This window comes from Notolepis coatsorum (genome assembly GCF_963971535.1).
Source record: "Notolepis coatsorum genome assembly, chromosome: 9".
NCBI classification, from domain to species: Eukaryota; Metazoa; Chordata; class Actinopteri; order Aulopiformes; family Paralepididae; genus Notolepis; species Notolepis coatsorum.
In genome coordinates, this window is record NC_140173.1 from 102,518,038 (window position 1) to 102,534,046 (window position 16,009).

Genomic DNA, 16,009 nt, shown 5'->3' on the forward strand with positions numbered 1-16,009 from the left:
GTGATAGTCAGAAGGCTAAGGCGATCACAAGAAAAGTCATGTAATTCATAGGGCTTTAAGTGCCATTAAGTGTAATCGAGACGAGTATTCTCTCAGCCCTGCTACACTCTCCGAGCCGGTCGCTGAAAGAGACAACGAGCATGCCGTGAAGACCCGCCCTACCCTGCCTCTTGATTCGCAGACTGTGGGTGGGGGAATGTGATTGGTGGAGCAGTCGGAAATGCACAGACGATATAGCGGAGAATTTCGACTTGTTGCGTGTTGGCGCTGTCTCGCACATAATACAGATAATACATATGAAAAGTATAATTTGCTCAGAGTCCAGAGACCGTTGTAGTTCGGTCTGGATCTGGACCGGAGTCCGGACTTTGAGAGTGCCTGTGTTAGACCTACAGTATAATACTGCCAGCTGCTATAACAAAACCAAAAACAAACACTGCCAATACGTCTCAGGGCTGTACGCTAAGCTTTTTCACTAGGGGCACTTTTTTTAATAACAAAAAATAATAACAACAAAAAAATATGTTGATGAACCAACTGAAGTATTACCACAGCTGCAAACATTTCTTTCTTCATTGATAACAGTGTTAATTAGGGATGGGTTAGGATCGTTAGGATTTTATTGATACTACTACTCTAGAACTGTACGCACAGCGTCAAAAATCATCGGCTGTGAGCTCCCCTCTGTGGCCTCCATTTATGCCACACAAATCAGGCGGAAAGGGGAGAAGGTGATCGGGGACCCTTCTCACCCGGCTTACAACCTCTTTAACCCTTCCCTCTGGCAGAAGACTCCAAAGTCTCAGGTGCAGGACATCCCGTTTTAAAAACAGTACATATCCCGAGGCTGTCCGTCACCTGAACTCGAGTACAAATGTACAGGCACTTTGCACCACAAGGGCTAGCACCAGCCGACATGCACTTTAAGGCAATATGCACTTTAAACTGGAACACTGAGCAATTTATTTTAGGTACTGTAGCATTTTTTCTTTTTAATTGTTTGTGTAAAACTTTTATTGTGGGGATTGTATTGCATGTATTCTTGTGTTTTTATATTGTATGTTTTTATAATGTCTGTATTGTATGTGGCACCAAGACAAATCCCAATCAACCATGTGTTGAAATGGCAATAAAGTTTTCTATCGATTCGATACTGCTTAACGGTTCGGTACTTTATATCGATACTCTTATCGGTTCTTTTTGATTATTTTGCAAGATTTTATTTTTTTATTAAGAACATAATCGACATTGCTTTATTATTCTTTTATATAACTATATTACTGCACATGGCTACTTTCTTTTTTTAAATTTTTTAATCTTTTCCCCCCTCCTTTTTCCTCCGTTTTTCTCCCATCCCAATGTTAGTCGTTATGCCAATTCCCAATCCCCTTCCTGGTCGCTGCGCACCTACAACCTACAGTCTGTCTGGGAGAGTGGAGGCTATCACATGCTTCCTCCGACACATGTGTAGCCAATCAACCGCTTCTTTTCACCTGGCAGCGCGGACTCTCACTGAGAGGGTGTAACGTGTGGAAGGATCACACTACCCCCCTTAGATCCTTTCCTCGCTGAGCAGGCGCCCCGACCGAACTGTAGGAGTCGCTGTTTACAACGACCAGGACCCACCCACCGGCTTTCCCACCCTCTAACACTGCCAATTGTGTTAGTACGATGGCCGCCCAAGCCGGAAGCAACGCAGAGAGCTGGGCTCGATACCAGTATCTCCTGCGTTGGTGGCGAGCGCCTTGCATAGCGCCACCCGGCCGCTCCACATGGCTACTTTTTGATCAATTAATACAAGCAGTCAGATAAATTAACTATTTTGGGACTTTCTATTTTATTTAGAAAGTTCTTAAATCAGAATGTCCCACCCAATACCCAGCTGTTAAAAACTGTTCAATACTCCATTTTATTAGTAGAGATACTTTTAGAACAATAGCCTGATGCTGTATTTTCCATGAGTTGAGTGGATGCATGACCGGAGGGAGGCGGGGGGGGTGTGTGTGTGTGTGTGCGCTTTGCGTAGTGGGCTGAACTCGCACCAAACAAGGCATAGGGAAATAGTCAGAGCCATCTGTGTGTGAATGTGTGAGTTAATGGGGGAATGTGAGGAACAAATTGTAAAGCGCTTTGGATAAAATACCTACATAAATGCACTTAAGTTCTCTTTTTAACGCTGCTCCCCATGTTGCTCTGGTTGGGCAGGAAAACGGAGCAGTCTGACACCAGCGCGGTCCTGGAGGCCTTCAACTTCATCGAGAGCGCTGCGGCGGACTTCAGCGACGAAGACGAGGATGAGGACAGCGAGGGGCGGGATAGGACCATCATGGAATCCAGGACGGTAATACATCTGCTCTCTCACCCCTCTGTCTCTCTCTCTTTCTCTCTCACCCCTCTGTCTCTCTCTCTCTCTCTCTCTCTCTCTCTCTCCTCTGTCTCTCTCTCTCGCTACACACACTGCTCCACTCTGTCTGTAGAGGAGGTAGAGCTACACACACTGCTCCACTCTGTCTGTAGAGAGAGGAGGTAGAGCTACACACACTGCTCCACTCTGTAGAGGAGGTAGAGCTACACACACTGCTCCACTCTGTCTGTAGAGGAGAGGAGGTAGAGCTACACACTGCTCCACTCTGTCTGTAGAGGAGGTAGAGCTACACACACTGCTCCACTCTGTTTGTAGATGAGGTAGAGCTACACACACTGCTCCTCTCTGTCTGTAGAGAGAGGAGACAGAGCTACACACACTGCTCTACTCTGTCTGTAGAGAGAGGAGGCAGAGCTACACACACTGCTCTACTCTGTCTGTAGAGAGAGGAGGCAGAGCTACACACACTGCTCTACTCTGTCTGTAGAGAGAGGGGGTAGAGCTAGACACACTGCTCCACTCTGTCTGTAGAGGAGGTAGAGCTACACACACTGCTCCACTCTGTCTGTAGAGGAGAGGAGGTAGAGCTACACACACTGCTCTACTCTGTCTGTAGAGGAGGTAGAGCTACACACACTGCTCCACTCTGTCTGTAGAGGAGAGGAGGTAGAGCTACACACACTGCTCCACTCTGTCTGTAGAGGAGGTAGAGCTACACACACTGCTCCACTCTGTCTGTAGAGGAGGTAGAGCTACACACACTGCTCCACTCTGTTTGTAGATGAGGTAGAGCTACACACACTGCTCCTCTGCCGCACATCCACGCAACTCATAGGACATACGGTTCTTATTAAAACACTGTCATTCTTAAAGTACCGGTACTAGTTCAAGTTTTGTTTTATTTGTCACATAAGGTAGATGTACATTACAGTGAAATGCTTGGTTCTAGCCTCCTGAGATTGTGCTTCATACAGTAAAAGAAAGTAAAAAGAATAAAGACCAAACAATATACAAAACTAAAGTACTAACTAAAGTACAAGATGCAAAAAAATAGGTAAAGATGTAGTGCACATATTTTAGTAATAAATAGATAAAATATGGTGTAGTGTTAAAAAGTGTTTAAAGTGTCTAAAGTGAATGGTAAAGGTGAGTGTTTAAAGTGAGTGTGTGCATGTGGATGTGTGTGTAATGAATGTAGAATGGATGGGTTAGTGTAGTATAGAGCAGGGGTTCCCAAACTTTTCAGGCCGGGACCCAGAAAATAAGGCGTCAGAGAGCCGCGGCCCAATGCACATCGTCAGGCTTTTTTTTTTTTTTTTTTTTTTTTTTTTTGGCCAAGCGACCGATTTTTTTAAGCCAAATATCACTTCAATCCTATTAAGTTAGTTCAAGTTAGTTATTCATTTATATGTGCTATTTATGAGAGGGCTAACTTGTTGCAAAATAATAATGATAGTAATAATAGCCTCATTAAAATACTATTGTCGCTTCGGTTGTTTTCAACGTTTTATGTGCATAATCTGTTATTTAGTTTGAAATGTTCGTTGAAATAAGTAGATTTTTCTTTTTTGTTTATTTATTAAATTAATATAAAACCATATAGTCACATTTTAGAATACAATAGAATAGAATTTTAGAATACAACTAGAAACACTGTCCTGGCCTGCTTCTAAGTTCAGTGGCCTGACAAAAAAAAAATTATAATTTTTTTTAATCAGCTTGCGGCCCTCCCGTGGCTGCTCGCGGCCCACCTTTGGGTCGCGACCCCGACTTTGGGAACCACTGGTATAGAGTACTAATAAAATGGGGTATAGTACAGTTTTTTAACGGCAGGGTATCAATACCTTTCTAGTATCTTAATAACACTGTGTGTGAAGTTCTGTTCTTGCACCGTGTGTGTTGGTATATATATTAGGGGTGTAACGGTACACAAAAACCACGGTTCGGTAAGTACCTCAGTTTTGAAGTCGAGGTTCGGTACGGGTTTTCGGTACAGTGGGGGAAAGTTTGGCTTTCCATGTTCCACTCAGGGGTGATGTAGTGTGCAGTAACTAATTGTACTTGTAGGGCTGTCGAGGAATATTCTATATTGAAATTAATAATCGACTTGTAAATTTTTTTTTATTATAATAATAATAAATTAAATTAGATTGTGAAAAAATCAGCCCCCCGGTGGGCGGTTGTTAGTGGTTAACATACCGTTGTATTCGTTCGGTACACAGCCGTTCGGTACGGTACGGTACACACTGAAACGGTTCGGTACGGATACGTGTACCTTTACACCCCTAGACTCTATAGTATACAACCCTAATATATATACTGTGAAGCTGCACGTTATCCACATGTCTCTGCACCTAGCGCCACCGACACAAGTCCCTGTCCGTCTGTCCTACTTGCCAAACAACCGATTTTGATTCTGAGGTGCAGCCATGCCCAACTTTTGTTGCACCATTGTTGACGGTCTGCGTCCTCCCCAGATCATGAGGAAGAAGCCGTCGTCCACCACGTCCACCTCGTCTCCCGCACTGTCCCCCAGCATGGACACCAGCGAGGACCCGGACGCAGAGGAAGCTCTGAAGGGCTTCGACTTCCTGTCCAGCCCCGACGAGATGGACACCTCGCCAGAGTCCAGGGGCCCCGGGGACGGCACAGACTGGGGTGAGTCAGGGGTCAGGAGGGGTCAGGAGGGGTCTGGAGGGGTCTGGGAGGGTTGGGGTCATGAAGGAACTGTTGATGGCAGCATGTTTTCAAGTTTTGTTTTATTTGTCACATATAAGGTGGTACATGTACATTACAGTCGAAATGCTTGGTTCTGTATGAGCCTCCTGAGATTGTGCTTCATACAGTAAAAAAGAATAAAGTCCAAACACTATACAAAATATACAATATACAGACTAAAGTACAACCTAAAGTACAAAAAAATGTATGACAAAGTATAAAATGCAGCACACAGTAATACAGTAGCAGGAATGAATGGATGGCGTGTCTGTGAACACAGTGTACTGCCATCTAACAGGGTTTCTTCTCCCCACACACCAGGTAAAACAAGCCCAAGCAGGGCTTCATCAGGTGGGTCACCATCAGGAGAGGCACCGCTGTTTCAATACGCTCCGCTTTATACGTGACAAATAAAAGCAAACTTGAACTTGATACCGAGTACTGATCCATTCCTGAACAGTAGAGATGTAACGTTAGACCATTAGATTGGGACCACTGGACAGTAGAGATGTAGACCATTAGATTGGGGCCACTGGACAGTAGAGATGTAGACCATTAGATTGGGGCCACTGGACAAGAATTAGATGCAATAAATTTTTCTCCATTACAGACATCTACTGTAATATGTTTCTATGCTTAAAAATACAGAAAATCAAGTCATTTTGCTTTAATTATTGAGCTACACTTTCGGTATTAGATATTAGTATGCTGTGAATTGTCTGATAAGGTGGCTCTGACGATGCCTCAGCGTCCCTGATATCCTGTTAATAATAATACATCCGATTTATATAGCGGTTTTCCGAATGCTCAAAGACACTTTACAAAACAAACAATACAATACAGTTTTAGTAGATGGAAAGAAAAAAAATATATATATATAAAAAGGTGAGAGAGGAAGGAGTTCACGAGTTGAAAGGGTAAAAAGGTGGGTTTTGAGGAGTGTCTACATGACAGATGGCGCTGTTGACCTGATGGAGGCCTGCTTGGGCTCTAGGAAATAAAAGCATCAGAAAAACTGAATACTGTGTCCAGACACTTAAGAGGCCTTTCACAGAATGTTTAGAGCGCCCATTGTCCTCCATGTTGGAAGAGACAACGGTTGCTGTGTGTTGATATATGAGAAACGTATCAACAAAGTTGTAATAATTGGTGTCTTATTACTGAATCTTGTAAGCAAGTCTCAGTGGAACTGTAAATTATCATCATTTTCCAATGTTTTACCAACTCTGGTCACTGCACGGAAATTAGACATTTTCTTCCAAACGTGGTTGCCAATGGTTACAGGCAGCCATGGTGGAAGAATGAAAACGACACAAACATTCCCTGCAAGGCCTCTATTTCCTCAGTGACATCTTCATTCTGGTTCAATGATACAGGAGCTTTGGAAGACCTTTTTTAGGATTGGCACTTTTCATGATCTACCAGGAGAAGAACATGGCTGGCCCTGGACTTCCCAGAAATGATTGAATAATGATAATGCTTCATATCTTGAATTCATTATTTTATATAAAAGTAACTACTCGGATTATGTTAATGACCTTGTGCATTTCAGTGGATTTAGGTATGGATTTATTTTTTAAGCGTTTACAGATCGCATTTTGAAAGTAACCTGACAAACCGCCTCACATTTCCATTGGTTTTTCATGCATTAGTATTACCAGAATAAATGTAAATTTCATATTCTATAATTTTTTTGGGTTGTAATTTTGCACAGTTATTGTAACGCATCATTCATGTGGTGTCATTGCCCGCCTAGTCCCTAGAGATATGCCTGTTTCAATGCCATCAACTTATCTGTGTCCTTTCCTTCTCCTGAACTGACGGTTTAATCCTCTCTCTCGCTTGTCATTCATATCATGCTGCTGTTGTCATGAAATCATAATGTTTTTTGAATTTCTCTGTTTAGTAACCTCATAGTTGTGTGGTCTCTCTCATTGTGTGTCTCCAGTCCCCATAGCCCGGTCTGTCCCACCCGGTCTGTCCCTCCTGTCCTCTCTCTTTGTGTCCACGCTCTAGGGTATCCACCCGATTCCTCTGACCGTGGTGCCGTGAGTCGTTCCTTGAACCTAAGTCAGACACAACGGGTCTTGATGTGAGGTTGAGGTGTTCTCTTGTATTTGGACAAGAGGGGGGGTGGGGTGTTAAATTAAACATGTCCTCGTAATCGATGATCAAGTCTTTGATACTGTGACTCGTGGACACCCCATAATTGGATTATTAATTTGATTATTTTCCCCCTTGAATCTGTATTGAGAATCCATGGATCCAGTCAGATGAATGAACACCCCAGCTGGCATCAAGTCCCCCCTGCTCCCTCTACACTCACGCCTTGAGAAAGATGAAAAAGACAACAACAAAAAACGAGAGATGGCTTGAGTATCTGAGTACCTGAGTGGCCCACAGCCAGAGTCACCTTCAGGAGTCATTGAAGCTCACCGTTAATCTCAAACACCAACTACAGTACTCTCTCTGCGCTCTTCTGCTTCACGGAAGTGCTCTCCACACTGTATGCTCTTAACCCGGGACCAGTGTCATCTGATTTCCCCCACCTTTTGAGATAAGATTGTACTTGGTTGTCCATTTTCCTGGAAATTAGTTCTGACAGCAGACGACAGGGATGGCAGCGGTCTTGATTGATTGATTGATTGATTGATTGAAAATTGTATTAACAGATTGCAGAATGGGTACAATACAGTACAGCTCAATACACACAATTGTTAAGGGGATGCAGACCAGAGAAAGACTTTCGTCTTATTTACATCAGGGTCCCCCATTTTATTTTCGCTAGTTTATTTGTAGGTGACCTTGCTTAGATAGAGGTAAGACCACTGAGTTTTGACGAGATCTACTAAAGTGAAATATAAGATACGACTGTAATAATGTGTTCTGTGTTCTGTGACCATCCATCACATTACAGAGACAAACGTAATCTTCATTCACCTACTGTAGCAGAAATGTTCTAGTGTTATTGGCCGACATCGATTGTTGTAAGAATTTCAGTACAAAATAAAGGTACAGAACAGGTGAATTACAAGATTCCCCAGAGCAAATAAAGGACACAACTGTGTAGTTTAAAGGAGACATTTACAGAAACACTTGTTTGTTCTGTTGTTCATTTGTATTAAACACTTGTTTTTAAAAAGGTATAAAAATACACAATACATACTGTAAAGACCCAATAATATTATTAACCCCTGCAATGTCAGGGCTAAGACTACTCCAAAGCAGGCCTAGCTTGCTCTTGGCTAAAGTAAGGGTTAGCCCACTTCAGAATTCTCCAGTGTGAAACCCTACTTAGCCCAAGGGGAAGGGCCCACTTAGTCCTGGTTTCAACAGGTTCTTAACTTCAGTTAACCTCGGGCTACATGCATTGTAGAAGGGCTCTTCCTGGACTGTTGGACTAGACTCTGGACTCCGTCATCCAGTCGATTCAGCAGTGCAGGGAGAGTTCATAAGGCAAGAGTCAAACCGCCAGAAGATCTCACGGGTCCAAGAAGGAGCTCCTGAGGTGATCTGGGTCAGAGAGACCGCCAGGAGAGCGCTCCACCCTGTCTGAGGTGATCTGGGTCAGAGAGACCTCCAGGAGAACCCTCCAACCTTGCCTGGCCCCTCCATGGGGCCTCCTTGACCTGGGCAGTTCCTCAACAGCCTCTCGGTCTGGTTTTGTTCCCCCTGTTTAGACAAGGACGAGCAGGGTCCCGTCTCTGAGGCCTGGGATGTGGACCAGGGCCTGTTAACCAAACTCAAGGAGCAGTACAGAAAGGAGCGCAAGGGGAAAAAGGGGGTTAAGAGTAAGTCGGTCTCTCCAAGGCATCGCTGCCTGCCTCTCCTCTTCTCTACAGCCTGAGTCTGACACATTCTCAGCAGAGAAAAAACACTTGAATCAAGAGCAAACATCTTCTTCATTCTCTTCTTCATCTTCTACTCTAGCTGTGTTCCTTCCTCTTATGCCCTCCACTCCACGCCATAGCTCTGTCCTCAACTCCGCCTGTCATATCACATGTGTGTCTGTCTGCTGTGTGTGTGTGTGTTTGCTTATCACTCCTGTCTGGTGAAAACCTTGTATCTCCAATTTTGGTGATTTTAATGTTTCTATTTTAATTGAAAGTTTACTTGGTTTTAATTAATTCCTGAAACGTTTACCCATTTGGAGATGCAATGGACGGCAGCGTTTTGTCCACATTTTGTCTCACGGTGGTGTTTCATGTGATGCTCGATGTGTCTGTGTTGCATGTTTTCGTCCTCTGTGTAAATGTCTCCTTGGTTTTACATCACCATCCCATCCACGTATCTGATAGTATTTATTACCAGTGCCATTATATCTGATAGTATTTATTACCAGTTCCATTATATCTGATATGATTTATTTCCAGTGCCATTATATCTGATAGTATTTATTGCCAGTGCCATTATATCTGATAGTATTTATTACCAGTGTTGGTCTCCAACTGCACAGAGAATTAAAACGTAATGATTCCCCCATCCCCATTATCAGAAAGGCAGATGAAGACACACTTGTGTCTGCCAAACACAATGGAATTAGTCTTTGATGTCATCTGACGCAAAATAAGACAGACACGGTACAATGACAGCAGTATCTCATACGCAGAGAAGACCCAACAGCAATAGACCTTCTTGCATGTAGTACTACGTATGGACATCAGTGTAAGCAGTGTGGCATCGATATCGCTATCATCCACGTTTGTGCTTCAGTGAATAACAATCTTGCCGTGGGTTGATTGCTTTTAAAACCTTTTGCAATGACTCTGTTTATGAAAACACTAAGTGAATAATGTTGCACTCAGAATAACAGCCCTCTTCAGATTGAGAGCTGATAGCACTTAGAACACTTTGCTTGGAGGCTTCATTAGATCTCCAGCTCTAACCCGACTGCCCTTCATAACATCTCCTCTCACAGGCTGCTTTCTCACTTTGATTTATTCCTCTACGGATTCCAGCGCAATTCTGTTTTTGTTCTTCACACTTAAAGCGACAATGTGTATTTTTTATGTTCATTAACCACATTCTGGAGCGTGTCCAGAGAGAACTGAGACCACCGGCACTTCACTGTCTCTGCTCCAGCGCTAGTTTCTTGTGCACAGAACTCGGTGTATCTTTTGGAAAACAGATATGCAGCCACCTTGACCACCAAGAAACCAAGAATTAGCTTTTCAGAAAGTCTGCATGTTAAAAAGGAAAAGTACACGGTAGCAACAGAGCAAAGAAACGCTCGGGGGGAAAGGTATTGAAAACACAGACAGTACCGCTTGTGGCCAGCAGGCGCCAGAAATTCACATTGTCGCTTTAATCCGTGGTTCATCACTTTGGTGTGTGTGTGTGAGGTGGGGGTGTTGATGTCGTCAGGAGGATGTGAGGTTGTTGATTTTCACATTAATTTATCCCTGTAGAACTTTGTACAGGAACTAACACGCCAGGAACATATCAGCCAAATCAGATGAATAGTGTGCAAATTATCTTCATTTGTGGACCGATATCCACGCACGCACGCACGCACACACACACACACACACACACACACACACACACACACACACACACACACACACACACACACACACACACACACATAAACATAAGTGATTATAATACCCCTGCTTCATGCATGTGGGTGGATTGCACTCTACATTATAATCACTTCAGTCATTGTTTAGTAGGAACACAAGAGCCTGAATCCTGCTGCAACCAGCCCTCCATCCAGCCTGCCTGCTGCCTCAGCTCCTGAAGACACGCCCCCTCCATCATCCCTTTTCACACGTCCGCTCCCTCCATCATTCCTTTTCACACATCTGCCCCTCAATCATCCCTTCTCACACATCTGCCCCCTCCATCATCCCTTCTCACACATCTGCCCCCTCCATCATCCCTTCTCACACGTCCGCTCTCTCCATCCCTTTCACACATCTGCCCCTCCATCATCCCTTCTCACACATCTGCCCCCTCCATCATCCCTTCTCACACGTCCGCAGCCTCCATCATCCCTTCTCACACGTCCGTCCGCTCCCTCTATCATCCCTTCTCACACATCCGCAACCTCCATCATCCCTTCACACACGTCTGCCCCCTCCATCATCCCTTCACACATCCGCAGCCTCCATCATCCATTCTCACACGTCCGCACCCTCCCTGATCCCTTCTCGTATATAAAAGAACACTTGGTATATCTGCCCCTCCCTCATCCCTTCTCGTATATAAAGGAACACTTGATATATCTGCTCCCTCCCTCATCCCTTCGCGTATATAAAGGAACACTTGATATATTTGCCTCATCCCTTCTCATATATAAAGGAACACTTGATATATCTGCCCCCTCGCTCATCCCTTCTCGTATATAAAGGAACACTTGATATATCTGCCCCCTCGCTCATCCCTTCTCGTATATAAAGGAACACTTGATATATCTGCCCCCTCGCTCATCCCTTCTCGTATATAAAGGAACACTTGATATATCTGCCCCCTCGCTCATCCCTTCTCGTATATAAAGGAACACTTGATATATCTGCCCCCTCGCTCATCCCTTCTCATGAACTTCTTGTCTGTCATTTCAGTTCCAGGGACTGTTTTCTGTTCCTCCTGCAGCTTAATTTATTCAAATGTATTCATATATTTTCTTTCTTTCATTTTAATTGTCCTCTTTCTCTTTAATGCGTCTCTTTCTCCTCATGAAGGCATTCCTTCAGATATTCTGTTCCGTATCGCTGGCTTCCTTTGTGTTTTTCTTTCTCTCCACTGCATTCTGTCAAATAATCTGCTATTTTAAACCTTTTTTTGCCCCCTCTGAATACCCCCCCCCCATTTATTATTGCCCTCCCCCTGTCGTTCTTATCATCTGTACCTACTGAAACTCTGCTCACGTGGCTGTTGTTGCACCTGTAGGGCCCAACCGGTCCAAGCTGCAGGACATGCTGGCTAACCTGAGAGACGCTGAGGACATGTCCCACATGCAGCCCTCCTCGCCGCCGGCCCGGCCCAACACCACGGCCCGGCTCACCGAGCACGACGCCAACCGGACAGACGAAGGTACTAGAGAGTTTCCTGCCACGTTCAGACTGAACTGCCTTTTGTTTCACCTCATTATTCAGTGCCTCTGGTGTGCTGCTTTATTCAGGTGTTATTCATCTGGTCTGTAGACCTCGGAGGTATTAGTAGACTGCCTAGTAATGGATGATGATGAATGTCACTATTGTATCATGACTTAAAGGTGCTATATATAACATTCAGCCACTAGATGGCGCACTAGAGCACCAGCATGTAATTATCCAATCGGGTTCATTCCACGTAGGGCTGGGCGATATGGCCTCTAAATGATGTCGCAATATTTTTTGGCTATATCACGATACACGATATATATCGCAATATTTTGACATTTCCTCTAAAGCACTTAAAACAGTCTTAATTTAACCCTGTGATGCCTACAGTCACGCCAATATGATTATTATAATAGTCCCTGCAACATATGACCATGAAGATGCAAAAATAATTCAATTAAAAGTTTAAAAGAATTTACTAAGAGTAGTCTACTAATAAAAAAAAAATATAATGAATAACAAAAATATTAAAACTACTGTAAGACAATTTATATAAAAACTCTTGGGTGCCTAAGACTTTTGCACAGTACTGTGTTTTCTATCCATTTTAGCCAAAAACACAGACACACTTTATATATACACACTACTGTATAATAATCAAATAATAATCACACACAAAGGGATAATGGCTTATAGCAGACTTAATGATTTTAGAATATTTCAGATAATGAAATTAAATGTTTATCATCAACTATCCAGTTAGTATTTATAGTGTAACGTTTGGCTACTTTAAATAATTGAACGTAGAGAGAGCGAGAGCAAGAGAGTGTGATGTATTAGGTTTAAGTTTGAGGTTTGAGCGTCCTAAGTTGCCGTAGTTGATGATGTCACACCAGGATGTCATTGTCAACACAGAGTTGGAACCTCGAGCAGCCCGATGGATAAAGCGATATAAAGAAACGAATAGCCAATAAATGTGAAGTTATCTTTGAACCTCTGTTGTCAAGCCTCGTCAATATACCCCCCCCCCCCCCCCCCCCCCCCCCCCCCCCCGGCATAAAAAAAAGAATTTTTGACAAAAAAAAAGTCAAAAACGTTGCTTTTCAGTCCCATTTCGGGGAAAGTGGTCCAGGGTGGTCGGATCGACTCAGCTCCTTTCCTCACTAATGGAACTGGTGCCGCGGAGTCACGTTAGAACGTTGATTTATTGATTGATTGATTGAAAACTTTATTAACAGATTGCAGAATGGGTACAGCTCAATACGATGCAGACCAGAGAAAGACTTTCATCTTGTTTACATCAGGGTCCCCCATTTTCAATTCATCATAATATATATGACACACACGACATAGATAGACAGTACTGCTACATCTATACATTTATGACATACCAGATTTGCAAATACAGTAATGTTTGTGATACAAAAAGAGTCCAGAAAAGAGAGTACATTTGACGTAGAAACTGTACATTGGAGGAGGTTGGGTAGGTGGGGTGGGGTTGGGTGGGTGGGGGGGGACACACACACTGCACACTGCACACTGTACATTGGAATATTGACAAAGCCATACTTGGTTATTTACTATACATTGGAGGGGGTTGGGTTAGGACATTTGCAGGGGCCAGTTTCGAATTGCAGTCTCCTGTAGGTGTTCTTTGAGAGTGTTTTTGAAAGTGGGTATTGATTCACATTCCGTTACAGCTTTGGGTAGGGCGTTCCACATTGATGTGGCATAATTAGTCCCTTGTTTGAGCCGAATCTGGGTTTAACATGATTTGTGGAGCTCCCTCTGGTGTTGTGATCGTGGTATTCACTGACCTTTGGGAAGTATTTTGACATGTACATGGGTACCTTGGTCGTGTAATGTATCTTGTAGACCAGGCCCATTGCAAGTTGCTGTACTCTGTCGTCTACTCTAAGCCATCCTAGGTTGTCAAAGTGGGCAGGGGTGAGGTGGGTTTTAGGAGTCAGGTCAAGCAGTAGTCTGACCAGTTTGTTTTGAGATGTTTGTAATTTAGTTTTTAGTGCCTTTGAGGTGCTTGGTACCATGAGGTGCAAGCATAGTCGTAGTACCCTTGAATGAGTGCTCCTGCCAGAGTCTTCAGGGTATTCTTGTTTACCAGAGAGGAGATCCGGTACAAGAATCGAGTTCGTTGGTTGACCTTTTTTATTACATTGGAGTTATAGTTAGCGGCTAACATTTTTTAACTGATAAATTCATTAATCAATACTTTTTTGGGGGATGGGGTGCACCTTTAACTCTTTGGACGCCACGGACTTGAGCATCTTTTTTTCCTACCACGCCAACGCTCTAAGAGATAGGAATAAGTGGCAGTGTTTGTAAGGCTATATCTATATTCTATATCTATATTATAGCTATGGATACAATACTATGGCCCATTTGACATCAACTATCTATCGTTCAATATGTGAAAAAGAATGCATTTTTTCATCCATACGTTCGCGTGTTATACCGTGGTGAATATAAGTATAGTTTTAGAGTGATCCTGGTTAATTCCAGAAAACGGCGATATGCAGCAATATGTGAATTTCACTAAAAGCGTTGGCGTTTCTCGCCTGGACACGCTACTCTTTCCAAATCAAATGTATATAATAGGTATTATGTTTCATCAAGAATGCATGAAATGCGGGGGGGTCGTTTTGTGATGCTTTGATCATCACCAACGGCATACGTTGTGGAGTAACGTTACACACGTTGCGATCGATGTGAAATCATGGTTGGATCAAAGCAGGTTTGATGTCATATAGTCCTTACCTTCACTAGGAGGTACCCCAAAAAGAATATTCCAATTGTCTGATCGCGATTCCAAGTATTGGTGTCCATTGTGTCGCCAACATAATCCACCACAATACATGCATCGGGGGCATTTGATGCTTCTCAATCCGATCGGGCGAACGGCTCGACTCGCCTGACCCAGAAAACTGCGCCCAGAGGGATTTGAACGTAACACAGAGTAAGATACAAGGTTTCAAAGGGTGCTCCATACTGCCACCCAGCAGGATGCGGCCGATATTGGACTTTGGCAATCTCAGGATGATTCTCTGTGGTAACCCGAGGTCTGTGTGCCTGAAATGAATAGAAATATCTAATAAAAGAAATAACGATGAAAACCCAACTATACTCTGGTCTGGCGCTGAACGGTTGGCGAGTTAACCTGACTATCCTAGGGTCTGACATCCATTGAGTTAAGTATCTTGATGATATGGTATCACGGGGCCTCTGGTGATTCTCTTACTGCTCAGGATTTGCAGTCAGTGACCGTGGTGTTTCTTGTCCTTCCCAGTGGAGGCTCTGACCTTCCCGCCCACCTCGGGGAAGGCCTTCATCCTGGGCCCTGAGGAGGCCATGGAGAGCGAGCTGGGCCTGGGTGAGCTGGCAGGCCTCACTGTGGCCAACGAGGCGGATGGCCTCGCCTACGACGTGAGTAGAGATGGGGAAGTGTTCCTTTATTAATCCCCATGGGGAAAGTCCGGTGTCATAGCAGCATGGGGGAGGAATAATAATAACAATATCACAGAATTTATACAAGGCAGTCTTTTATCCCAAGCGTTTTCTATCAAGCAATTAAAAACTTAAAGTTTTCTGCATAAACAACACCGCTAGCATTTGATACAAAATAACAATCTCCATGTTCCCCTTGTCAGATTGGCAACAACAAGGACGCCCTGAGGAAGACCTGGAACCCCAAGTTCACCCTGCGGAGCCACTTTGACGGCATACGGGGCCTGGCCTTCCACCCCACGGAGCCCGTCCTGGTCACGGCCTCGGAGGACCACACGCTCAAGATGTGGAACCTGCAGAAGACTGCTCCTGCCAAGAAGTGAGACGGACCTCCACGAGGAACCATGAGGATAATAAT

General features: G+C 43.9%; 1 protein-coding gene across 1 annotated transcript in view; it reads left to right on the top strand.

The window, feature by feature from the left end:
- strn (striatin, calmodulin binding protein) overlaps positions 1–16,009 on the top strand; it is a 284,127-nt gene that overhangs the window by 218,366 nt on the left and 49,752 nt on the right. Inside the window, exons 6-11 of the mRNA XM_084321683.1 lie at positions 2,206–2,341; positions 4,843–5,023; positions 8,764–8,874; positions 11,978–12,121; positions 15,434–15,570; positions 15,795–15,970. Coding sequence (XP_084177809.1) covers positions 2,206–2,341; positions 4,843–5,023; positions 8,764–8,874; positions 11,978–12,121; positions 15,434–15,570; positions 15,795–15,970 — 885 coding nt within the window. The remainder of the gene's footprint in view (positions 1–2,205; positions 2,342–4,842; positions 5,024–8,763; positions 8,875–11,977; positions 12,122–15,433; positions 15,571–15,794; positions 15,971–16,009) is intronic.